The following is a 26,669-nucleotide window of genomic DNA, read 5'->3' on the forward strand; positions in this document are numbered from 1 at the left end:
TTGAAACTCTAAATATGTTATCAGATTTGAAATGTCAAATTCTGTGTCAGTGAGGCTAATGATCATTTATGGCCCTGTAAATTGAATCTTGGTACATTGATTTAATTGGGTCTGTGTTCTGTTATATATGAGAATCCAGCCACTGAGTCGATTCTGGCATAGTTGTAGTGAAGGTTTTGGCCTGATTTTTGTTTAATGCAATTTCACCTAACCTTAGTCTTACTGTCACAGGAAACCAGGTGGTCCAACTGCTAGAAAATAGGCCAGCACACAGAACCAGGTCTACACACGCTTGACATTTACATTGGGGTCATGGTGCAACAAACCATTGGTGGCGTTCTGTGTCAGGGTAGGAGTTGCAGAGGTCTTCCATCACCTGCCATTTCACTCTTAGCCCACTGGCCATGGTTGCCAAGCCAAGAGGTCAAATGTGATATTTTATAGATAATTTCCTCCCCTACCATAAACACTGAATTTACTTCTCTTGTCCCCTTCAAGTTTATTACATTTCACAAGGCCCAGCATCGACGTCAGTCACCCTTCCCCAGTCCCTACGGGATGGGGTGCATTGAATTCGGGGAGAGCGTTCGTGCACTGGTGCTCCAGCGCGCGACCTGCTACCCTGCACGAAACAGCTCCCCGCTTGCATAACTTTTTGACACATCGCATCCGCCAAGCACTGAAGTTCTACGAAAGTAACACAATGGGTAGGTGCAATTATTCCCAAATACTTTCCTTTTCTTCAACTGGAAAAGACATGCCTACACAAGTTGTCTTTTTTTTTTTACTTCTTCATGCTTGGGTACGTTTTTAATGTCATAGCAATAGTGTTCAACAGGTTAGAGTGCTTGATTTAGTGGGCACGTAGACGTAGCCTACAAGCACGATTAATTGACAAGATTAAGGCGATGTTAAATGGATTTTCTTTATGGTGTCAAGTATAAATTATATCTGAACTGCGCTCTCATAGTTCATTTGCCTAATCCAGTCTACAGGCTAATGCATGGATGCTGAGCACGTTCTGTGATTTGACTGATTTTACGCACAACAATAAAAAATAATAATCCAATAAACTAATAGGTTTACAGAATGTAGTGGCCTACAGTTACTAAATAGTTTTTTTTATAGTTTTGTATTCTGTATTATATTTGATATTATATCAGCTTTTTCTGTTTACACTAATAAATGAAGTGCATGCGGTGACAGATCGTGTCTGTGTGAATCTGGGTGCACGTCCTCTGGAGTGTCCTGGCCTCTGTTGTAGCCCAAATGGATGGGACAGAATTCAAGTGATCTGTCTCAGCTGTGGCCTTGGAATAATTAATTGAATACTGTACATTCTCCACCGTGTATCCATGGAGTCTGATGGCAGACTACTCTCTGCCCCAACAGAGCCTGGGGATATTCTCGTTGCTGTGTGAGCGCTGAGTTATAAATGCAATGAATGAGTTTGACTTGTGACACGGGACTGAATAATCAAAAGGGAACTATCGCGCTCTACACTGACTGACCACCCATGAGGATCTCACTTATTTGTCTCTCTGTTGAATGGAACCCAGATAGCTTTGTTTCTAACCATGTCGTGTCATTGTTTCAGCCTTGGTCTGTTGTTATGGCTGACCGTGACAGATTTGCATGACACTGGCTGTGCTCTCTAGCAACAGCAGCCTTTAACACTCTGACCCAGGGAGGCTGTGACGTCAGCCAACCTCTCCAACAAGACACCATCTCCCTCTCCTCTCTCTTTGCTCTCCTCTCTGGTTGGTTAGGAAGCTGTTGAGTTACTGCTTCATGAAGCGCTTCACAGGCAGAGATGGCCCCAATTGGCTCATTTCTCTCCCCTGAAACTATTCCACAGGTACTGTGGAAATGAGAATGTGTTCTCAGTCAACTTACCTGGTAAAATAAATGGCCATTGTTTATTTAACTAGGCAAGTAATTTAAGAACAAATTCTTATTTACAATGACAGCCTAAGAACAGTGGGTTAACTGCCTTGTTCAGGGGCAGAACGACAGATATGTACCTTGTCACCTCAGGGATTCGATCTAGCAACCGTTACTGGCCCAACGCTCTAACCACTAGGCTGCCTGCTGTTGATTGTGAGTTGAGCAGCGAAGAGCCTCTTAAACACACACATTGACGAACAAAAGCAGATACACACACACCCTAGGTGAACTAACGTAGGATATTTGGGTAATCAGAGGACTGGAGCGGAGGTCTTACTCCTCTCTCTTTCCTCTTTTACTCCACTTCTCACTGTAAAGAAATCTCCATGACTGCCATAGGCTGTCTGGCTACTGTAGTCAATCCCGTGGTAGGAGTCATTTCTGAGACTTTTATGCAACCATTGCTTTCTCTCGTCTCTGAGATGGAAGATGGAGGGATCGTTGAGATGACTTGTTGCCATAGCGACACCTATGTATGCTGGGAGTTTAAAGGCACCATCTCAATCCTGTTACGTGTGATCTGGGAACACTCATGTGCGCGAACATACACAGGCCGAGCATGCCCATTTGTAGCCCTGTCAATCTTTCTTTCCATCTACATGGGAACCATAATGATGACAATACTAACCTCCGAGGCCTGTACGTTCTCTCTCCTGCAACATTACTTATTATTGGCCTCTGAGTGATCGCTGTAAAGGATTCCATTGGAGCGACAGGCTAGGTGCAACATTTTAACATTTTCCTGGGTGGTGGGGGGGCGGGTTGTTTTGAAGCAGAGGCCCTGGTCATGTGACCCTGGCTTCCTGGCGGATATATGAAATGGGGAAGGGGGGGGTACCTGCTGTGGGGATGTGATGTGACATCATGTTGAGCTGCCTGCAGTATCTGGGCCAGAGGGATTACGGGGCTAGTCAGATAAAACAGTGGGGTGCGGGGTAGGAGGGCTGGGTTAAGCATGTCAGCAAAGACAGTGGTGAGATATTGTGAGTTGTTACGGGAGACCCCACGGTCCCGCCTCAATTTCCATCCTCAGCTCCTTGGCTTTTGAGCTCTCTGACTAGAAGATGTTGTAAGAGATAGACGGAAAGCAAAATGCATTAATGATCTGTTTTATCAAACAAATCAAATTTATTTATATAGCCCTTCGTACATCAGCTGATATCTCAAAGTGCTGTACAGAAACCCAGCCTAAAACCCCAAACAGCAAGCAATGCAGGTGTAGAAGCACGGTGGCTAGGAAAAACTCCCTAGAAAGGCCAAAACCTAGGAAGAAACCTAGAGAGGAACCAGGCTATGTGGGGTGGCCAGTCCTCTTCTGGCTGTTCCGGGTGGAGATTATAACAGAACATGGCCAAGATGTTCAAATGTTCATAAATGACCAGCATGGTCGAAATAATAATAAGGCAGAACAGTTGAAACTGGAGCAGCAGCACGGCCAGGTGGACTGGGGACAGCAAGGAGTCATCATGTCAGGTAGTCCTGGGGCATGGTCCTAGGGCTCAGGTCCTCCGAGAGAGAGAAAGAAAGAGAGAAGGAGAGAATTAGAGAACGCACACTTCGATTCACACAGGACACCGAATAGGACAGGAGAAGTACTCCAGATATAACAAACTGACCCTAGCCCCCAGACACAAACTACTGCAGCATAAATACTGGAGGCTCAGACAGGAGGGGTCAGGAGACCTGTGGCCCCATCCGAGGACACCCCTGGACAGGGCCAAACAGGAAGGATATAACCCCACCCACTTTGCCAAAGCACAGCCCCCACACCACTAGAGGGATATCTTCAACCACCAACTTACCATCCTGAGACAAGGCTGAGTATAGCCCACAAAGATCTCCGCCATGGCACAACCCAAGGGGGGGGCGCCAACCCAGACAGGATGACCACATCAGTGAATCAACCCACTCAGGTGACGCACCCCCTCCAGGGACGGCATGAGAGAGCCCCAGCAAGCCAGTGACTCAGCCCCTGTAATAGGGTTAGAGGCAGAGAATCCCAGTGGAAAGAGGGGAACCGGCCAGGCAGAGACAGCAAGGGCGGTTCGTTGCTCCAGAGCCTTTCCGTTCACCTTCCCACTCCTGGGCCAGACTACACTCAATCATATGACCCACTGAAGAGATAAGTCTTCAGTAAAGACTTAAAGGTTGAGACCGAGTTTGCGTCTCTGACATGGGTAGGCAGACCGTTCCATAAAAATTGAGCTCTATAGGAGAAAGCCCTGCCTCCAGCTGTTTGCTTAGAAATTCTAGGGACAATTAGGAGGCCTGAGTCTTGTGACCGTAGCGTACGTGTAGGTATGTACGGCAGGACCAAATCAGAGAGATAGGTAGGAGCAAGCCCATGTAATGCTTTGTAGGTTAGCAGTAAAACCTTGAAATCAGCCCTTGCTTTGACAGGAAGCCAGTGTAGAGAGGCTAGCACTCGAGTAATATGATCACATTTTTTGGTTCTAGTCAGGATTCTAGCAGCCGTATTTAGCACTAACTGAAGTTTATTTAGTGCTTTATCCGGGTAGCCGGAAAGTAGAGCATTGCAGTAGTCTAACCTAGAAGTGACAAAAGCATGAATTAATTTTTCTGCATCATTTTTGGACAGAAAGTTTCTGATTTTTGCAATGTTACGTAAATGGAAAAAAGCTGTCCTTGAAATGGTCTTGATATGTTCTTCAAAAGAGAGATCAGGGTCCAGAGTAAGGCCGAGGTCCTTCACAGTTTTATTTGTGACGACTGTACAACCATTAAGATTAATTGTCAGATTCAACAGAAGATCTCTTTGTTTCTTGGGACCTAGAACAAGCATCTCTGTTTTGTCCGAGTTTAAAAGTAGAAAGTTTGCAGCCATCCACTTCCTTATGTCTGAAACACATGCTTCTAGCAAGGGCAATTTTGGGGCTTCACCATGTTTCATTGAAATGTACAGCTGTGTGTCATCCGCATAGCAGTGAAAGTTAACATTAGGTTTTCGAATAACATCCCCAAGAGGTAAAATATATAGTGAAAACAATAGTGGTCCTAAAACGGAACCTTGAGGAACACCGAAATTTACAGTTGATTTGTCAGAGGACAAACCATTCACAGAGACAAACTGATATCTTTCCGACAGATAAGAAAGATCTAAACCAGGCCAGAACTTGTCCGTGTAGACCAATTTGGGTTTCCAATCTCTCCAAAAGAATGTGGTGATCGATGGTATCAAAAGCAGCACTAAGGTCTAGGAGCACGAGGACAGATGCAGAGCCTCGGTCCGATGCCAGTAAAATGTCATTTACCACCTTCACAAGTGCCGTCTCAGTGCTATGATGGGGTCTAAAACCAGACTGAAGCATTTCGTATACGTTGTTTGTCTTCAGGAAGGCAGTGAGTTGCTGCGCAACAGCCTTTTCTAAAATGTTTGAGAGGAATGGAAGATTCGATATAGGCCGATAGTTTTTTATATTTTCTGGGTCAAGGTTTGGCTTTTTCAAGAGAGGCTTTATTACTGCCACTTTTAGTGAGTTTGGTACACATCCGGTGGATAGAGAGCCGTTTATTATGTTCAACATAGGAGGGCCAAGCACAGGAAGCAGCTCTTTCAGTAGTTTAGTTGGAATAGGGTCCAGTATGCAGCTTGAAGGTTTAGAGGCCATGATTATTTTCATCATTGTGTCAAGAGATATAGTACTAAAACACTTGAGCGTCTCTCTTGATCCTAGGTCCTGGGAGAGTTGTGCAGACTCAGGACAACTGAGCTTTGAATGAATACGCAGATTTAAAGAGGAGTCCGTAATTTGCTTTCTAATAATCATAATCTTTTCCTCAAAGAAGTTCATGAATTTATCACTGCTAAAGTGAAAGTCATCCTCTCTTGGGGAATGCTGCTTTTTAGTTAGCTTTGCGACAGTATCAAAAAGGAATTTCGGATTGTTCTTATTTTCCTCAATTAGGTTAGAAAAATAGGATGATCGAGCAGCAGTAAGGGCTCTTTGGTACTGCACGGTACTGTCTTTCCAAGCTAGTCGGAAGACTTCCAGTTTGGTGTGGCGCCATTTCCGTTCCAATTTTCTGGAAGCTTGCTTCAGATCTCGGGTATTTTCTGTGTACCAGGGAGCTAGTTTCTTATGAGAAATGTTTTTAGTTTTTAGGGGTGCAACTGCATCTAGGGTATTGCGCAAGGTTAAAATGAGTTCCTCAGTTAGGTGGTTAACTGATTTTTGTCCTCTGGCGTTCTTGGGTAGACAGAGCGAATCTGGAAGGCCATCAAGGAATCTTTGTGTTGTCTGTGAATTTATAGCACGACTTTTGATGTTCCTTGGTTGGGGTCTGAGCAGATTATTTGTTGCAATTGCAAACGTAATAAAATGGTGGTCCGATAGTCCAGGATTATGAGGAAAAACATTAAGATCCACAACATTTATTCCATGGGACAAAACTAGGTCCAGAGTATGACTGTGACAGTGAGTAGGTCCAGAGACATGTTGGACAAAACCCACTGAGTCGATGATGGCTCCGAAAGCCTTTTGGAGTGGGTCTGTGGACTTTTCCATGTAAATATTAAAGTCACCAAAGATTATAATATTATCTGCTATGACTACAAGGTCCAATAGGAATTCAGGGAACTCAGTGAGGAACGCTGTATATGGCCCAGGAGGCCTGTAAACAGTAGCTATAAAAAGTGATTGAGTAGGCTGCATAGATTTTATGACTAGAAGCTCAAAAGACGAAAACGTCATTTTTTTGTCCCAGTGGTTGCTTCTCGAGAGGAGAGTTGTCCCCTGAGTTATTCAGACACTTTTATCCCAATGTGTATGTAACTCCCCTCCCCTCCCTATATGACTCCCCTACGTATGTACCTCCCCTCCCTATATGACTCCCCTTCCCTATGTAACTCCCCTCACCTCCCTATATGACTCCCTTCCCTATGTAACTCCCCTCCCCTCCCTATATGACTCCCCTACGTATGTACCTCTGATAGAGGAAAATATGGTTGAAATGACTAATTATGTATACATTCCAATCAGAAACTGATTAGTCCAAATGTTATAATGTACGGTACATGTGAGTTATCCCTCTTGCTCCCTTTCCCAATTGTATATAATGTAGTCAGGAGTTAGTAACAATAATAGGTCTGTTCCTTAGTTCATTCAGTTGTACAAATCTCCAGGTGGTGGGATGGGCCATCTCCAAATGGTCGGGAATGTTGATTTATGCTGACTGGCCTTGACTTCGTGCTGATAACGCGGAGGCTTGAAAGTTAGAGGGGCCCTCTGTTTGTGAAACGGAACGTTTGGAAAACGCTGACGTCATTTTCAGTTTATAATCTGTGGAAATGTGTGTAAGCATTCAGTACTCTCTGGAATTAAACGCTCTTTACCTGGCTTTTAAGACTGGTCTCGATCTACTTCATGCATAATTAATGAACTTACACCTCATTAATGAATAGAAACGAGTGTGAAATTGGTTTTGGCAATTAAAGCATAGAGTAATTTAGAATTTCTCTATCAATTTGGTCCTTCGAGACGGATCTAAAATATCCCTCTCTGTGCCTGTAGGTAGTACGCTGGAAAATCGTGCACGGACACGTTTTGACTCGTTTTACTAAAGACCTGACCTCTGAATTGAGGTAAAAATTGAAACAGGCCTGCGTATTATCACAGAGGACAGAGAGGGTGACTAGATTCAAACGAACAATGTTTTCCCAGCCGGCAGCAGGTAAAATAGCCTTATTCTCGATTCTGGGGGGATTTGAGCTCTTTAATTGATGTTCTGAAATTTTCAGAAATCATCAATAATGGGGGCCTTGCTATTCCCACAGGGTATGTATGACCATCATACACTGGGTTTTGTATAACAGATATACACTGAAGCAGGTTCGAAAATAACCTGTGGTAATGTGCACTACCGAAAATAAACTAAAACTTAGTCATGAGTGGCACACCAGCCCAAGATTAAGACGGGATATTAAATAGGTACTGGGAGATAGGAAGGTGAGTTTGTACAAATACTGGGCGTAGAGAGACGGCAAGCGCAAGATAACTGGATTGGTCATGTGAATAGTGGCAGTATTGATCACCGTCCCGATTCAACTAATACTACGGAAAATATCCAAATGAGGAGGAGAGGGAAACTTAAATCTAAAGAAATGAGATAAAAACCATTCTTTAGACATGACAGTTCCAGGCGAGAGGGAAGTTTAACAAATAGTGGCGTGAGATAATGATTATTAGCGTTCTTTAAAAGCCCTCTGACGCAACCGGAAAATACTAGGGCTTTACAAACCCTGGGCTTATGGTTGTAAGGTTAGACCTAATGTTTGTTTCAAAAGTCAAAGCTATTGGTAAGATTTCCATAAAAGAGCTAAACTTAATCATGAGAGATTACGACAAAAAAGGATTGTTTAGCCGAATAAGGGGGAGAGGGTAACTTAAATCTAATGCGAGAGGGAAATATAACAATTAGTGGCGTGAGATAACGATTATTAGCGTTCTTTAAAAGCCCTCTGACACAACCGGAAAATACTAGGACTTTACAAACCCTGGGCTTATGGTTGTAAGGTTAGACCTAATGTTTGTTTCAAAAGTCAAAGCTATTGGTAAGATTTCCATAAAAGAGATATGGGCGTTTAAATTTGGGCTATTTTCTGTTGTCTAGATGTCGGAGTAACAACTTCAGATAACTGTAAAAATGGGTATATTTGCGGAGAGTCTCGGTCAAATTCAGAGCGCTGGTAGTATAGTGGCGAGAGCAACAGTCTCGCCAACGGGAATCCACGGTTCGGTTCCCGGCCGAGGGTTTAACTAAAATTGATTTTAGATCGTAATCGACCTACTTGCATGTTTTGCCTGAAAAATACGGTCGCCAGTGTTTGCAAAAGATATAACTGAACGGATATTATGTGTTCCAGATAGAATTGATAAAAGAAGTCATTAAAAATAACGACGAAACAATTTCGATGTAAAACGCTATTTAAGCCCAAAATGATCTGGTGGAATAATGTATTGAGATAGGAGTCGTAATTAAATAGATGTATCATAGAAGAGAGAGTTACCTAAAGTTAAATGGGGGGAACTCAATCTGAATAGGGAATATATATTTTACAAAGGCAGGCAGATTTGTGGCTATGGCCAGCAACGGAATTGCTAGACACTCAATGGGGCTATATAGTGCAACGCTTTGGACTATAAATTAGGTAAGAATAGTTGAATCGTAAGAAGTTGTGATTGTTTTTCTGATTATTGATTTTTGGTTAAGGTAACACCAGTGAATTTGAACAAAAAGTAACGTATTCTAAAAATGATCTGATTTCCGTTCTCGTTAAACAAATGAAAAGTCTTATCTTAAAGGGACAGTGCACGGTAATCACAGTGGTTTGAGTGTATGACAGTGGAAAAAAATATTGTGGGACGACAATTCGAAGAGAGAAAAATAAGTTACATGATACATCAAGAGATTTAAAACGAACGACGTGAAGGGATCATAAGAATTATTGGGTGTCATTGTAGGAGTAAATGTTTGGGTTAAGGTGATTTCCCTGTTCCCAGAGACAAGGCATTTAACCCTTTCACACGTACCATCACACGGGTGTGATCGTTCTACAGTGGTCCCTGAAGCGTACGATCACACCCGTGTGTTTAGAACACTCGTTTAGAATGTTCCTTTAGAACGGCAGTTTCGAATGACGCAACAATCAGCGTTTGAGCTGGCCACACTTTTTTCAGAAACTATTTACACAAACACAGTCCTTACAAAGTTATGTCCAGAATGTCAGCAGTTTATTTTTGGATGCATTGTTCAGATATTCACAGAAGTAAATATAGCATAAAACAATCATCCTAACCGGAAAAATGTAGGCTACATTTGTCCTAGCGCTGACGAAAGATTGACCCAACACAAGCAGTCATATTTTCTAACTCTCGGCTGACGTAAACTACAATATGAATGAGCTAATAGCAATTACTATATATAATTAATCACATCACGGGTGAGCTCACCATTGATCGAAATAACTAGGTAAAACACTTCATAGAAATCGAAAGTAATCCGACGATTAGTTTCAGCGTGCAGCCATGCATTTTTTCCTCACAGAAACCGAAGATAATAAGAGAAGACGAGATGAGTTTGGTCTGTTTGTAGTATGCATGTTGAAGGGGTGTGTCATCTACCGTCGTTCACATCCCACCATTAACTTCCGGAAGTCCTCAAAAAATTTGTGAACTCTTACTCACCTCATTTTGTTGTAACATCTTTGGTCAAACAGACGTGAATCCCAGAATGCATTGTATGTCAACAAACATGGCTACACAGCTGGAATTAGCTTAGCTCATCATAATCAGTACAACCTTCAAAAAGTATTTTACACACAATATGTGCCCATTACAATCTGTGCAAGAATCGGAATGCATGAGTTGTCACCTAGAATTGAAAACACGTGAATAAAATCGTAAATACACAAATAATTACCACACAAAACATTTTCTGATAGTGATTTATTGATACAAGTGGCGCGTGCCGGCAGTCAACCACGTAACCTCCCACTCTGCGCCATTCAGTGTTGTTGTTTATGTATGTAGCTAGTGAGCTAAACTGTAGCATTTAACAATGTCTTTCAAAAGGAGACAACTCACAAATGTGGAAATTCTGGAGATTTTTTAAATTCTGACAATGAGTCTGAGTATGAAAGTCAGGAATCAGATTCTGACAGTGACAGTGAGGAGCTGCCCCTCAACCTTGTAGCCATTGAGAACCCTGAATCTAAATTTCCCTTGTCAACTGAGGAAGTACCAGGTCCCTTTGAAGATGCTGGTGGTGATGGAGGCAGGCCGACAGTGGATGAAGTACAGGAGTTCTGTGGTAGCTGGAAGGCCACCAGTCATTTCACCCCACCTGGCCCTGCTGTCTGCTTTGACGAGTCCCAGTCTGGAGTGCAACGCCCCTTGCCATTTCCAACTGAGGCAGAGTGCTTCAAGTTGTTTCTCACAGAGGAGCTGGTGGGAGAGATAGTTGAGGAGACCAATCGCTATGCCTTAGAGCTACAGGAGAAGAGAGAGCCAGGAGTGAGGGGAAACTTGGGTGACAACCACAATTAGTGAAATGTATACCTTCCTGGTGACAGTCCTTCTCATGGGAATAGTAAAGAAGAACTCCCTAAGAGAATACTGGAGCACAGATCCTATGTTTGCAACTCCCTTCTTTGCCTCCCTCTTTTCCCAAGATCGCTTCCTAGTTCTTCTGCGATGCCTGCATTTTGTCAACAATGCTACTGCCATCCTAAGTGACCCGTTATACAAAATAAGAAATGTTCTTATCAGCCTGACATCAGCATTTGGTCGGGTCTTTGTGCCATACAAGGACCTATGCATTGATGAGTCCCTGATGTTATGGAAAGGTAGGCTGGCGTTCCGTCAATATATTCCCTCCAAAAGGCACAGGTTTGGAGTCAAGTTCTTTGTCATGTGCGACGTGAAGACAGGATTTGTCCAGGATATTATAGTTTACACAGGGTCCACCACTGACATCAAACATTATGATGGGCTTGGGGTGTCAGGGTCCGTGGTGATGACCATGCTGGCTCCTCATCTCGGCAAGGGACACACTTTGTACGTGGACAATTGGTACAGCAGTCCCACACTCTTCCAGCATCTGCTCTCCAACAGCACAGGGGCATGTGGCACAGTCAGGTCGAACAGGAAGGGGATGCCGGCATTCGGATGCAGGAAGATGCAGAGAGGGGAGGTGGAGTTCAAGAGAACGGTCAACAGCTGGCAGTAAAGTGGCATGACAAGCGAGACGTCCATGTCCTCTCCACTGTCCATACAGCAACCATGTCGGCCACAGGGAAGGTGGACCACCTGACCGGAGAGAGAAAGATCAAACCAGATTGTGTGCTTGATTATAACCTCAAAATGGGGGCCGTGGATAAGGCAGACATGATAAACAGCTTTGTGGAATGCACACGGAAAACGAACAAGTGGTATAAGAAGATATTTTTCCATCTGATCGACACTGCTGTCCTCAACGGCAGCATAGTTCACCGCCAACTAACAGGTGAGATGATTACTGAACAAGGTATTTTTGTAATTGGATGTACAGTTCACATACAAATCCATTATGCAATTATAGTGACAATATCTCACCCACCTCCCCACTGCCTCATCATCCTCTAACTTTCCTCATCCTCCCCACTCCCTCATAGGTAAAGTAATTACCTACCAAAAATACAGAGAGAACCTCATGAGAGAGCTGCTGGAGGAGCACCACACCCCTCGGCGCCCATCCACTGGGGGTCGTCCTGCTGTAGACAATCCCCCTACGCCTCACTGCACGACATTTTCCCTGCAAAGTCCCTCAAACTGCTTCTCAAGGTAGTCGCACACGGAGGCATTGCAAAGTCTGCCTGTCTGGCGCCAGGAGAAGTAAGCAGAGGAAGATGACAAAATACATGTGTCTAGCTTGTGATACACCTCTATGTATTTCACCATGCTTTGAGGAGTATCACATACTCAAGCATTATTGAGCACATCTGCAGCAATAGGTGACTGACTGACCTGACATGTGACTTGACAGGTGACCAGCCATGATACTATGCCTTAGAGATGGGGGTGGAAATGCAGTTGTTGTTCAGTCACTGCATGGATATTAAATATGGGTTACGCATATTCAGTTTTTTGTCCTCTAGTAAAACAAGTTGTTGAAATAACTACCAGTACTGCAATAAAATAGATGAATATTACATATTGGCATGCGTTTTCTTGCTGTGTTTTCATCCAGTACAACTGTTAAGGAGTGTACGTTAGCATACAAAAGCTGTCCTCATTCTTATGCTCCAAAGATGTCCAGCTTCAGTTATGATATTGGCAAATAATGTTTCTGAAAGTACAGAATAAAGAGGAATTATTCATTAGAATACAATATAAGGATATAGCAATAAAACAATACTACAAAGAAGTAACATAATAAACACTGCTATAAAAAAAATAGTTTATTGCATTGACAAAATCACAGATTTGAGTTATAACAGTAAGAAACTAACTTTTGAGCTCCACAAGGGGGCAAGGCAGGGCAGAACAGAGCTATGCTGAATAGACCAAATAAACAAACCATGGTCATATTTTTTATTTATTTAACTAGGCAAGTAATGTAAGAACAAATTATTATTTACAATGATGGCCTACACCGGCCAAACTCGGACAACGCTGGGCCAATTGTGCGCTGCACTATGGGACTCCCAATCACAGCCAGGTGTGATACAGCCTGGATTTGAACCAGGGTGTCTGTAGTGCCATAGACCGCTGCGCCACTTGGGAGTCATAAGGCCAGGGTAGCTTCAAAATACAACACAAGCTAATAGTTTTCTGACGCAACTAGCATTGTTTTACAGAGCTAATAGAATAATGTAGCTAGGTAAGCATGATTGACAATAACACCATAAAGGTTATAAAATGTGTAACGTTACCTCACGTGTCCGCAGTTATAAGGAATATATTATGATCTACAGCTACAGCAGAAACGGCATACGGAAACTATTATTATAACTATTATAACGTAATAAGGCACTTACTTTGATGGAAACGCAGCCTGGATTTGAACCAGGGAGTCTGTAGTGACACCTCTAGTACTGATGTGCTGTGCCTTTGACCGCTGCACCACTTGAGAGTCATAAGGCCATGGTAGCTTCAAAAATGCAACACAAGATAATACTTCTCTGACGCATTTAGCATTGTTTTACAGAGCTAATAGAAGAATGTGGCTACATAAGCACGATTGACTATAACATCATAAAGGTTATAAAATGAGTAACGTTACCTCACGTTTCCGGGTGATAAAGAATATACACAAATATATTATGCTCTATACATACAGTACGCTACAATAGAAATGTGGAATAGAAAATGTGAACACGTGTGCAGATCCTGTTCTGACGGGAGATGAGCAAATGTCTGCAGACGTGAACTGCACAAACAATTGGGAAGTGCTTGGGGAATTTTGTCCCTGTCAGAAATGTCCCAAAAATGTAATTATCCGCAAAAGTAAAAATGACTATTTTTATGTGAATGAATGAGGAGGCGGAACACACCTAAATTCAAACTGTTTTTAGAAAATAAAAACTTGTTTGAAAATCATTTTAAATTGAAGTTAAAACAACTTATAAATATAAACAGGCTGCGTGCTTTAGTTTGAGGGCAGCGCGGATAAAATGTACTGTTACGTATCAATCACATTCTGGAATGGAGAGAACATTCTAACATCACGTGCATAAAAAAACTCACGCTGGGGCGACCGTTAGAGATATTTGGAACTCACGCATGAAAGGGTTAAGTAAATTAAAAGAGCCATGAGGGAATGCAAATGCATATTTATTAAATATCGGGGATTAAATTACGGATTCCTTACACTGCGAAATGTACGACATTTGCGGCAGAGAGAAAAAGTAATGCATTGGATAATAATGTTATCGGGTTAATTGTATCTAAAGGTAGCATGGTCATTTAAGTAAACATATCCGTAGACGATGTTTAAAATGTACGATTATTGATTTGAGTCAAAGGGGAATTATCATTAGGTTTTAGTTATAGTTCACTTATTGAGTTTCTGATTCGAGGTAGCATTAGTGAATGATAGTTAGGGATGTGGTGGCTCACTTTTAGAGGCCTCCTGGGATTATAATTTTGGGGGAGAGTGCAGCTTTAAACGACCAAATTGAAAAAGGTCTGCAAATTATATATATATATAAAACAACTGTTAGAACGATTTGTTTTAGTGCAAGGAGATTTTAAAGAGGCACGCTCACATATGGAACCTTATGAGATGTTTTTTTATGGGTTTGAATCATACAGGTGACTATTTCTATTGTAAGGATAAAGGGATCTTTATGTCTAATATGGTATGGCCTTTTGACCTTGTCATGACTGGCTTCTGAGGTCTGATCAGCCTCAGGGGAGAGTCATTTGTATAATGAATGGAGTCATATTGAGTTACTAGTTTTAAGGTAAATTCATTAGAAATGAAGCAGTTTTGGTTGAGGGTTTAGAATTACTGTTTGAACCGCAAATGAGAAAGTGGTTCAGGATTCTGTCTTATAACATTAGCTGTGAAGTTTTTTTTTTGGATGGGCTATTAGGGAATTGGTATTGTAACAGAGAGAAAGTCATATTCATCATTGAGAATAAATAGGGGAAGATAACATATTTTGAGCCAACAGGGCAGGGAAGGAATTGAGGTATTTTTGTTTGATTTTAACACCCGTGTACAGGAGTGTCAAAAGACGGGGGACATTACCTGTGTAATGGGGGAGGGTGTCCGTATGGGGATTACATGATAACCAACTTGGGACAGTTCTGGGACTGGAGAAGAGGATATCCTTATGGCATAGGGAATCCCACAAAGGTGGATAGGTTTTCCATGAGATGGGGGAAACCTGGGAGTACTGTTGAACTTTGTAAAGGTGATGAAATCCTACTAACCATCAAAACTATTAAGCTCTCTGATGCAGGCACTTACACCCCCGGACTACAAAGGACCGGGACAGACACGGTGGGTGTGTTTTCTATTAAGGTACTGCCAAAAACACAGGTCTCAGACGAGCCAGGGGGCCAGACACACTCCTCTATCACCCCTGGACCGAACCTGCCACCACTGTGCTAAAAATCCCATTCAGGTAATTAATGTTAGACTATTCAGCTATTGATCAATTAGACACGGAGACTGGTTTTGATGGTAGGGACAATTTGTGGCTGTCTTATACAGAATAGACTTGCTTAGAATATGCTTCTTGCTAGTCAGGGGGGAGTCTGCAAGATGTTCGGTGAACAATGTTGTACGTATATCCCTAATAACACCAGTCCAGATGGTAGTATATCTAAGGGCCTTAAATGGGCTCGATGCACTATCTGCTGAGATGAGGACCATGGCGGGGGTAGAGGAGTCTGACTGTCCACCTGGTTGGGAGACTGGTTTGGTAAGTATACTGGTATGGTGGTTACTGGATTTCTGACCCTAATTCTTGTATTATTTGTTATTGATGTGATGTGCTGCGCTGCTTGCATCATACCGTGTTTTAAGAAGTCTGTTACAGATGTGGTGAAGGCTTCAGGCATGATGCCTTTGCTTGATGCTCCAGTTGGAGAGGCTGAGGTGAAGCATGCTTTGAGGGGAGGATAAGACTGACTGAGGATGACCTCAGTCGTGAAGGGTGGCATGGTGCCCACCTGGTGCTGGATAAGAATAGCTGAGAGGACCAGATGGGTTATAAGAATGCTTTGTTCTGCTTTACTCTGTTTTACAGGACCAAAGTTTTATTCCACACTTTGCAACACATTAAATCCATGTTATTGTCAGATAGAATACTGAGGGTCCCCAAGGAGAGGGCTTGTTAGTGTAGGAAGGATTTTTAATATGGTTAGCATTTATTAGATTATAAGTTTTTAAATAGTATTATATTTAACAGGAATATAGGACATCTATGAGGAGTTAGGATTATTGTTAGGATTAAGATAGATTGATTAAGGAATTTGGAGAAAAGCCGCTCATAGATATGTTTTTTTTTTCTAAAAGAGGGTCCATGGGTTTGGATGGAGCCAAACAGTGAGACATATAGTTCAAATTTGGAAAACATGAGAAACATAGCTTTAGGCAGACAGAGGAGCCCCCCCCGCACTGCAGAGACCTTGAAGGTTGGAGAACAGAGAAGCTTTAGAAGGGGGGCCAGGACGAGCAAAGATAACATAGTGGGTAGATAAGTTACTGAGTGGAGACAAAAGTGAGAATTGGACATGTGGAAAATGAAAGGGACACTCCTAAGTCATTGTATAAGAATAAGGCAAGGTTGTTACCTGGGCAGAGCCAGGTAACAAAAGGGGGATGGGTAAATAGTGTTCTAGAATAGGATGTGACCTACGGGATAATTAACTAATAATTTTTTTTTTTTTGTTAATTGGTTTGACGAATAAGAAACTGTTTTATTAACCAAACCTGAATGTCCAAGAGTTTATGCACTACAGGTCCCGTGGGCCACCCGGATTCATATCGCACTGCGGGGGGGTAAGATACATATCACTGTCGAACAAATAAACAGTGTTCGGGAGGAGAACTGGAATTAACAGAATTCCGGGGGCCATCTCTCGAATGAAGTAACCCTCCCTGTCCTGTCACCCCTGTTTTTGTTCATAGAAGTGAAGATGTATCTGGCTCTTGCTAAGTTATGTGTTTTCGGGGAAAGGGTGGGGTTTCACATGGAAGCTGTTCGTCTGAGCTGTCTTATCGTGGGTGACATATTCCTGATACAGCACGTCCTACTAGATATGCGGAGAGTGGTAATTTGACCCATGGTTTAGACGGTGAGGATTTTGTTCCAAAATAGAAGAGATATCAGTGCAGGTTCCCATATTGATCGTGGACAGGTCATAGCTCACACTGAAAGGGATGGCTACGTAAACCCATACACTCAATTTGGGACCAGGTGGAGTATAGTAAGGGTTGGCGTTTTGGACTGTGTTCCTGAACAGAGGAAGTATTGTATAAAGGTACGAATAGTTCAGACCAAAGACCTCAAAGAAGTTATAGAAGTGGAGACTGGGTTTGGGGAGTCCAACTTATGGTTGGAATGGATTCAATATACGGCCAGATCAGTGGCTAAAGAAGAATGTTATGCCTGTGCGAACGCTAAACCCCAGTTAACAACTATCCCTTTTCCACTGAACGGAATTAATTCCCCTAAGGGAATGGCATGTATGGTAAAGCTGTTCATGAAAGCAGGAATGCCAAATAATGACAGTTGTATTGAATTGCACTATTTATATCCCCAGGAACCAAGTTGGCACAGAGAATATGACCACTGACGAGACCATGTCTGAATTGACAGGCTGGTTGAACTCTGGGGACTTCAATAAAATAAAATGGGCCAGTGTCGACATCTGGTGGTTGTGCGGGGGAATGAGTTTGTGCGGTATTGCCGACTGATTGGACTGGACTATGTGCTTTAGTACATTTAGGAATGCCTTTTACACTCATACAACACCAAGACATGAAGTTAGCCAAAACGAGAGAGAAGAGATGCTCCATCTAGGTCTTTTGGCGAAAGAGTATATATTGATAACATTGGGGTTCCACGAGGTGTGCCGGATGAGTTCAAGGCAAGAAATCCGATACTGGCAGGATTAGAGTGGTCTACTCTCAATAAGAATGTAGACTGGATTAATTATAGTTACCAGAAGGGTTATTAAAGGGTTTGTAGAACAGACTGAAGCAATCAGCTGGAAGACCTGACAGAATAGAATTGCATTAGATAAAAGGAGGAAGTGGGCGTGGTAATCAGGACCGTGTCTTACATCCCAGGTAGCACAGCTCCGGACGAATCAGTGCCCGAAGCCTCAGCTGGTTTGACCACCCTGGCTCACGGGTTGACAGAAACTCTGGGGTGGATAATTCTCTGAACTAAATTGGGTAGACAGTATTTATGGAAAAATGTGGTGTTATGGGCCACCTTAACCGGTGTGACTGTGTTAGTCTTGTACGTACGTGGTTGATTGCGTGTATGTATGAAAGTTATTGTTTCCAGGACTCTGGAAAGATCAATGACACTACAGATGGTGCGTTATGGGCCGATTCCAGGTTCTGACCCATGGAGGACTGAAGGCATGTCTACAGAGGAAGTGGACGAATCCGGATCTGTCATTTGTGGGGAATTTATGTTTGATGAGAATAGTGTTGAGATGAAGGGGAATTAGATTGTAATTTGTTTCAATGATTAAACTGTTTTTTAATAAAGATTGTAAAAAGAAAAAAAAAAAATCCTGAAAGAGGAGTTATGATTCTGATGTAGGTTTAAAAACAGTTGGAGTTAAGGTTAGAATTGATTAATGATGGGTGAAAAGTCGGGTAAATATTTATAATAATATTTTTATTTTGTAGATTTGAATGTATAATATTTGATCAAAGGGAGGATTGATAGAGGAAAATATGGTTGAAATGACTAATTATGTATACATTCCAATCAGAAACTGACTAGTCCAAATGCTATAATGTACGGTACATGTGAGTTATCCCTCTTGCTCCCTTTCCCAATTGTATATAATGTAGTCAGGAGTTAGTAACAATAATAGGTCTGTTCCTTAGTTCATTCAGTTGTACAAATCTCCAGGTGGTGGGAACGGGCCATCTCCAAATGGTCGGGAATGTTGATTTATGCTGACTGGCCTTGACTTCGTGCTGATAACGCGGAGGCTTGAAAGTTAGAGGGGCCCTCTGTTTGTGAAACGGAACGTTTGGAAAACGCTGACGTCATTTTCAGTTTATAACCTGTGGAAATGTGTGTAAGCATTCAGTACTCTCTGGAATTAAATGCTCTTTACCTGGCTTTTAACACTGGTCTTGATCTACTTCATGCATAATTAATGAACTTACACCTCATTAATCATCTCATCTCCCGCTATCTCTCTCAGAATGACCTTCTTGATCCAAATCAGTCAGGTTTCAAGACTAGTCATTCAACTGAGTCTGCTCTTCTCTGTATCACGGAGGCCCTCCGCACTGCTAAAGCTAACTCTCTCTCCTCTGCTCTCATCCTTCTAGACCTATCGGCTGCCTTCGATACTGTGAACCATCAGATCCTCCTCTCCACCCTCTCCGAGTTGGGCATCTCCGGCGCGGCCCACGCTTGGATTGCGTCCTACCTGACAGGTCGCTCCTACCAGGTGGCGTGGCGAGAATCTGTCTCCTCACCACGCGCTCTCACCACTGGCGTCCCCCAGGGCTCTGTTCTAGGCCCTCTCCTATTCTCGCTATACACCAAGTCACTTGGCTCTGTCATAACCTCACATGGTCTCTCCTATCATTGCTATGCAGACGACACACAATTAATCTTCTCCTTTCCCCCTTCTGATGACCAGGTGGCGAATCGCATCTCTGCATGTCTGGCAGACATATCAGTGTGGATGACGGATCACCACCTCAAGCTGAACCTCGGCAAGACGGAGCTGCTCTTCCTCCCGGGGAAGGACTGCCCGTTCCATGATCTCGCCATCACGGTTACTCACCCCTACAACTCATCCAGAACGCCGCAGCCCGTCTGGTGTTCAACCTTCCCAAGTTCTCTCACGTCACCCCGCTCCTCCGCTCTCTCCACTGGCTTCCAGTTGAAGCTCGCATCCACTACAAGACCATGGTGCTTGCCTACGGAGCTGTGAGGGGAACGGCACCTCAGTACCTCCAGGCTCTGATCAGGCCCTACACCCAAACAAGGGCACTGCGTTCATCCACCTCTGGCCTGCTCGCCTCCCTACCACTGAGGAAGTACAGTTCCCGCGCAGCCCAGTCAAAACTGTTCGCTGCTCTGGCCCCCCAATGGTGGAACAAACTCCCTCACGACGCCAGGACAGCGGAGTCAATCACCACCTTCCGGAGACACCTGAAACCCCACCTCTTTCAGGAATACCTAGGATAGGATAAAGTAATCCTTCTCACCCCCTCAAAAGATTTAGATGCACTATTGTAAAGTGGCTGTTCCACTGGATGTCTTAAGGTGAACGCACCAATTTGTAAGTCGCTCTGGATAAGAGCGTCTGCTAAATGACTTAAATGTAAATGTAAAATTAATGAATAGAAACGAGTGTGAAATTGGTTTTGGCAATTAAAGCATAGAGTAATTTAGAATTTCTCTATCAACCTCCCCTCCCTATATGACTCCCCTTCCCTATGTAACTCCCCTCCCTATATGACTCCCTTCCCTATGTAACTCCCCTCACATCCCTATATGACTCCCCTTCCCTATGTAACTCCCCTCCCCTCCCTATATGACTCCCCTTCCCTATGTAACTCCCCTCCCTATATGACTCCCCTACGTATGTAACTCCCCTCCCTATATGACTCCCCTTCCCTATGTAACTCCCCTCCCCTCCCTATATGACTCCCCTTCCCTATGTAACTCCCCTCACATCCCTATATGACTCCCCTACGTATGTAACTCCCCTCCCCTCCCTATGACTCCCTTCCCTATGTAACTCCCCTCCCCTTCCCTATGTAACTCCCCTCCTCTCCTTATATGAATCGCCTTCCCTATGTAACTCCCCTCCCCTCCCTATATGTCTAGGGATGGCCCACACAGTATAGTTTAGCCAGAGTTAAGGTTAGGAAACTAGAGTTGCAGGAGTTTTCAGTTAGGCAGCGTCTGAGAGCCAAGTCAGACGCGACCGGCAGAGTTTGCATGGATGTACATGTGTGAGTGGATCTGTATGTGTGTGAGTGGATCTGTATGTGTGTGCTCTAGTTAATCTGTGTGGGGGAGTGAGTATGAGCAGGTAAGGTTGTCAGCAGGATTGGGAAAGGTGCCGCCAGAACCTACAATATTTAGTTACTAAGGATGAACTCTCTCCAGCATCCATGTTCAGAGTCCCTGATGAGAGGGAGCTAGGCGTCTCCTTAGCGATCGCCAGCGTAGGGGCGGGGCGAGAGCGTGCAGAGAATGGCCTGGTGGGAAAGTGGGTCATCCTGCCAGATTACGTCCCGTGTGCCCGGCCCTGTCCTCTCTGCCCCGTCTAACCAGGGGAGCAGAATTAGGAGTCGCTGCTGTGTTACAGCCCTCCATGTCCCCCTAGTCCCAGCTGTGGTTGACTTAATCAGAACACCCACAGGCACTCTCCCAGCCAACGTTTCCCTTTTACAGGGAGCAAAGTCAATTAAAACGGCCAGGATTAGATGAAGCTTCAGCAGGAGGCTTCTAATGCCCACTCCCAGATAATGTGCATTGTGTATGTGTGTTTATATGTGTGTGTGTGTGTGTGTGTCTGTGTGTGTCTGTATTAGTTAGTTTTTTTGGTTGCTGGTGTTTGTGATCAGTCGTATGTGTATCGATGAAACTCCGTCCCCACCCGATAGGCAGTAGACACGCATATCATCACTGGACAGGTTGCTGCTATCCCAGGTGAGTAGGATACGAGACTCAGACGACGGTTCAGAGAGGGTTCAGGGGTCAGACAAGGGCAGCCCATTGGTGGAAACGCAGTAGGCTGGAGTAGGGTGACCTAATGGGGGTCATGAGAATCATGGGAACTTGTTCAAGAACATGGGTGTGTCTCAAATTGCACCCTATTCCCAATATACAGTAGTTCACTACTTTTAGAGAACCATTAAATAGGGAATAGGGTGCCATTTGGGATGATGCAGATGCATGCAGACTGCCTCTAGGGGTGGTATGCTTGGTGTTCTTGGTGCATTGAGAAAATCCTGTTTTCTCTCCTTCTTTTCTCTAATGGATGGAGAGCCCCGCAAGCAGTGGAGGGGAGCAGGTCCCCGGGGGCTTTAAATAACTCTGAAGAGGGAAGGAGACGGAGACAGCTTGAGGCGTAAACAAAAAAACATGACCGTGCGTTCCAAAGCCTCTGTCAGGGTGGCCATCCACTAACTCTGGGGAGAAGGTCTGTAGATGATGCCATAAGTTGACCTGCTGATGACCAAGACAGAACATCCACCCACAGGGCTGATTATATCTGCTGCTGTTTCTTTTCCAAACTTGACCAGGCGCTCTTTACAGCCATCCGTATTTAGCTCGGGATTTCAAAGATTTGCATTTCATTGACTTCAGCTGTCGGAGAGAACACCGAAGACGTGTCCTAGGAACCGATCGCATCATTAGATTAATAGATTTCAACCAGCTATGACTGTCGTCATGTTGACATGTCACCATAGCAACAGCGATTGACATCCCCCTTGGGCTGACATAATCTCTCTGTTGAGTCGATATTTGAATCGACTCACATGTTGACTTGTAGAAGATCGGACCGATCCATTTTGCCAAGTCAGACACACATACATATCCTTTAACGGAATTCGTTAAGTTTTGTAAACCGATTTCCAAAATGGAGGTGCTTTGGGAGTGGGACAGAATTAGAGGACATAACTGCAGTGTTGTTTCCAGGGACATCAAAGGGAGGCCAGGCTGTTCCTTTCTCCCCATTAACTCCACATCGGAGGGCATAATGGAGCCGTAATGGCCTCATTACTGGGAGAGTGACGACCCCATTGTGGCTCCAGCGGCTCTAGGTCCTCTTTGTTCCACAGTAATGAGGAAGGAGAGGCGTCCCGGTCCCGCTCCTTAATTCATATTCAGAGTTTTTTTTAAACTATTATTTTGTGGTCATAAGAAAGTAAGTAGTCATTTCCTCTGAGGAATTAAAGGCACGGTTCCATTGTTGAGCTCTTTTATAAAGGGAAGCCATGTGGCTGACATCTTTGGTTCAGTGCATTTTCTGGGACATAGAATGAGTCAGCAAAGACTAGTGATCAGGGTGGCCTGATCTAAAGAAGAGCGACAGAGAGAGTTAGTTATTGGCCTGTCTAGACCGCATTTGTTAGTCCTTAGTGGATAATTCAGTCAGTATACAGGATGCAGTCATATGGCTACAGAGGATTAATATACAGGGATATTAAATCCCTACATTCCCCAATGACCCTCCCAACCACAGACTAACCATAGAAATATAATAACTAGAACAGCTGTTTTTGTTGTGACACTATGGTCAAGGATTCTATGATTGGGGCTGATATCTACTCTACTTGACCAAAGCCCAATGTCTAACTCTTCAGGAGATTTCCAGAGAGGATATACAGTATTGGCTTGACCTGTTATATCTCCTAAATTGGAACAGATTGGATCCGAACCTCAGAGTGTGTGTTGTGTGTGTGTGTGTGTATTATGTGTGCGGAAGGAGAGAGTGCCAGGGCCCACTGTATCTCATCTTCTGGACAAGTGCTTAATCTGTGACCCAGCATAAGGGATTATTGGATGTGGGGGGAAATGGACCCTGAGGTTCACCCAGGAGGTTTGCTGTTTGCTCCCCCTCTATGACCATTGGATTGGATGGTGTGTGTGTGTGGGGGGGGGGGGGGGGTCTATGTGTGCATGTGTGTGTGACGATATTCAACCTTCAGGAGCTATAGTGTTGAACTGCACTGCCCAGTGCTCAGCTCAGCCTGAGCCTCCATGTGAAGATTTTTCCACCACATATTGGACCCTCAGAGTCTGACTCCTGATGACATTCTGTAAAACACCTGTTTGTGCTCTGAAAGCCCCTTTCCTGGACAGTTGTGTGGCTCTGCTACAACAGACAGAGCACGAGGCTTTGTCCAGCTAGACAGCAAGCGTTTGAGCTGCATTAGGCCACGTGCATCAAAATTAATACCTTATTTAAGAGGATTCGGGGCAGATGGTGTCCCTTTGTTTGAGGATGTGTGTGTATTAGAAAACGAGCTGAACAATAGTACACAGAGAAAATGAATTCAAATTAAATATGAATATGTAGTTTTCTTTGTAATTTTATTGTCCAGCATGAATTATCTTATATTTTGTTAGGATGGGGAAGTCTGTAACCATCCCCCAAACTGTAGGCCTATACACCAGAACTACAGACCAAATAAAGCCTAGACTATTCTGTATTATATTCTCTCTCTCTCTCTCTCTCTCAGTATCTCCCTCTCTCCTCATCTCCCTCTTCTCACTCTCTCTTCTTCTCCCACATCTCCCTTTCTCCTCTTCTCCAGCATCTCCCTCTCTCCTCATCTCCCTCTTCACCCTCTCCTCATCTCCCTCTTCACCCTCTCTCCTCATCTCCCTCTTCTCCCTCTCTCCTCATCTCCCTCTCTCCTCTTCTCCCTCTCTCCTCATCTCATCTTTTCCCACAACTCCCTCTTCTCACTCTCCCCTCTCCTCTTCTCCCTCTCCTCCCGCATCTCCCTCATCGCCCTCTCTCCTCTTTTCCCACAACTACCTCTTCTCACTCTCTTCTCTTCTCCCTCTCTCCTCATCTCCCTCTCTCCTCTTCTCCCTCTTCTCCCACATCTCCCTTTCTCCTCTTCTCCAGCATCTCCCTCTTCTCCCTCTCTCCTCTTTTCTCTCTTCTCCCACAACTACCTTTCTCCTCTTCTCCCTCTTCTCCCACATCTCCCTTTCTCCTCTTCTCCAGCATCTCCTCTTCTCCTCTCTCCTCTCTCCCTCTTCTTTTCCCTCACCCTCTCTCCTCATCTTTCCCTCTCTCCCTCTTCTCCCTCTCTCCTCATCTCCCTCTTCTCACTCTCTCCTCTTTTCCCACTCTCCTCTTCTCACTCTCTCCTCATCTCCCTCTTCTCCCTCTCTCATATTCTCTACTCTCTGTAGATCACCCACTCTCTCTTTCTAGCCCTCTAGTCACCAGATGGAGTGGGCTCTTCTCTCCCTCTTCTCACTCTCTTCTCCCGCATCTCCTCATCTCCCTCTTCTCCCTCTTTTCCCACATCTCCCTCTTCTCACTCTCTCCTCTCCTCCCACATCTCCCTTTCTCCTCTTCTCCCACATCTCCCTTTCTCCTCATCTCCCTCTTTCCTCATCTCCCTCTCTCCTCATCTCCCACATCTCCCCATCTCTCCACATCTCCCTCTCTCCTCATCTCCCTCTTCTCCCTCTCTCCTCATCTCCCTCTTCTCCCTCTCTCCTCTTCTCATCTCCCACATCTCCCTCTCTCCTCATCTCCCTCTCTCCTCATCTCCCTCTTCTCCCTCTCTCCTCTTTTCCCTCTCTCCTCTTTTCCCTCTCTCCTCTTCTCCCTCTCTCCTATTCTATACTCTCTGTAGATCACCCACTCTCTCTTTCTAGCCCTCTAGTCACCAGATGGAGAGTGGGCGGTGTGTGTGCGTGTGTTTTTGTGTGATAGCTTTTGTGCGTTAGTGCAAGTGCATATGTGAGCGTTGACGTGTGTGTATTTTTGTGTGTCAGTACTGTGAGTTTGCACATTGGTGCATGTGTGTGCTAACATATACAGCCTGCGGTGCAGTAACCTATAACCCCGATTTAAGGGGGGTGACCACCTCACTATCTGTATATCTCTCCTTTTTTCTCTCTCTTTCTCTTGTTTTCTTTCTCTCACCTGTGTGATATAGCTGTACACTCTTAGAAACAAATGTGCTATATAGAACCTTGAAGGGTTCTTCGGCTGTCCGGAAAACCCTTTGAATAACCCTTTTTGGTTGCAGGTAGAACCCTTTTGGATTCCATTTACAGAGGGGTCTACATGGAACCCAAAGGTTTATACCTGGAACCAAAGAGGGTTCTACCTGGAATAAAAAAACGATTTATCATATGGGGACAGCTAAAGAACCCTGTTGGAACCGTTTTTTCCACAAGTGTAGGGATGCTATGTGCCTGGAGGCAGGGATGGGTCATGTGGTTGAGTTCATTCTATACTATAAAATAGGGTGGGCGCTCAAAAATCTACCGTGATCAACGTTTTTATCCATCGCCGAATTGGGATTGCAAGTGACATACAGCCAAAGCGTTCGCTGGCATCGTTTAGGGACCACTAATCTGTGCAAAATCGGACAAGACCTTTGAATCTTGAAATGGGATTGTAGCCTAGTATATACAGAGGAGCTAAGCTTGCAAGGGAGAGAGGGAGGGAGGGAGGGAGAGAGAAAGAGAGAGCAAAGTCAGAATCCAAAAGACAGGGAGAAAAAGTATTCAAAGGAAAACATTCCAAAATGGATGGGACGAAGCCAGTCATGGAGTCTACCACAGAGGAAAACCAAGAGGAGAGGGAAGAAAGCAAAGGTACGGAATGGTCGTAGTTGTAATACGTAGCATTTTTTGCGCGTTTCTACCGCACTGTTAGACTACTGTGCGATTTAACCTACTTGCAATGGCTTCGCTTCACGTGACCCAAAAGCGCTGTTTTCTCCTCCGGCACCGTGGGACATCTGTTTTGTTAATTAAGAGCCTTTTGCAAATA

At 44.1% G+C, this 26,669-nt stretch overlaps 1 protein-coding gene and 1 long non-coding RNA gene across 4 annotated transcripts in view; one reads left to right on the forward strand and one right to left on the reverse strand.

The window, feature by feature from the left end:
* Positions 1-631: 631 nt before the first annotated feature.
* LOC115132966 (neuronal membrane glycoprotein M6-b-like) overlaps positions 632-26,669 on the forward strand; it is a 49,977-nt gene continuing 23,939 nt past the window's right edge. For 2 of the 3 annotated variants that reach the window (XM_029665724.2, XM_029665733.2), the window contains exon 1: positions 26,353-26,491. In XM_029665724.2, coding sequence (XP_029521584.1) covers positions 26,422-26,491 — 70 coding nt within the window. In that variant the 5' untranslated portion in view covers positions 26,353-26,421. Of the gene's footprint in view, positions 708-26,352; positions 26,492-26,669 lie in introns of those variants that run through there. The other variant, XM_065025060.1, reaches the window with a different exon arrangement.
* Positions 12,239-13,598, reverse strand: LOC135574149 (uncharacterized). The gene is made up of 3 exons (XR_010465182.1): positions 13,484-13,598; positions 12,471-12,792; positions 12,239-12,319 (listed from the first exon to the last, which is right to left on the reverse strand). It is a non-coding gene; the product is annotated as an uncharacterized LOC135574149 (long non-coding RNA).

The sequence above is a fragment of the Oncorhynchus nerka genome, linkage group LG2, assembly GCF_034236695.1.
Source record: "Oncorhynchus nerka isolate Pitt River linkage group LG2, Oner_Uvic_2.0, whole genome shotgun sequence".
In the NCBI taxonomy this organism is placed as follows: domain Eukaryota; kingdom Metazoa; phylum Chordata; class Actinopteri; order Salmoniformes; family Salmonidae; genus Oncorhynchus; species Oncorhynchus nerka.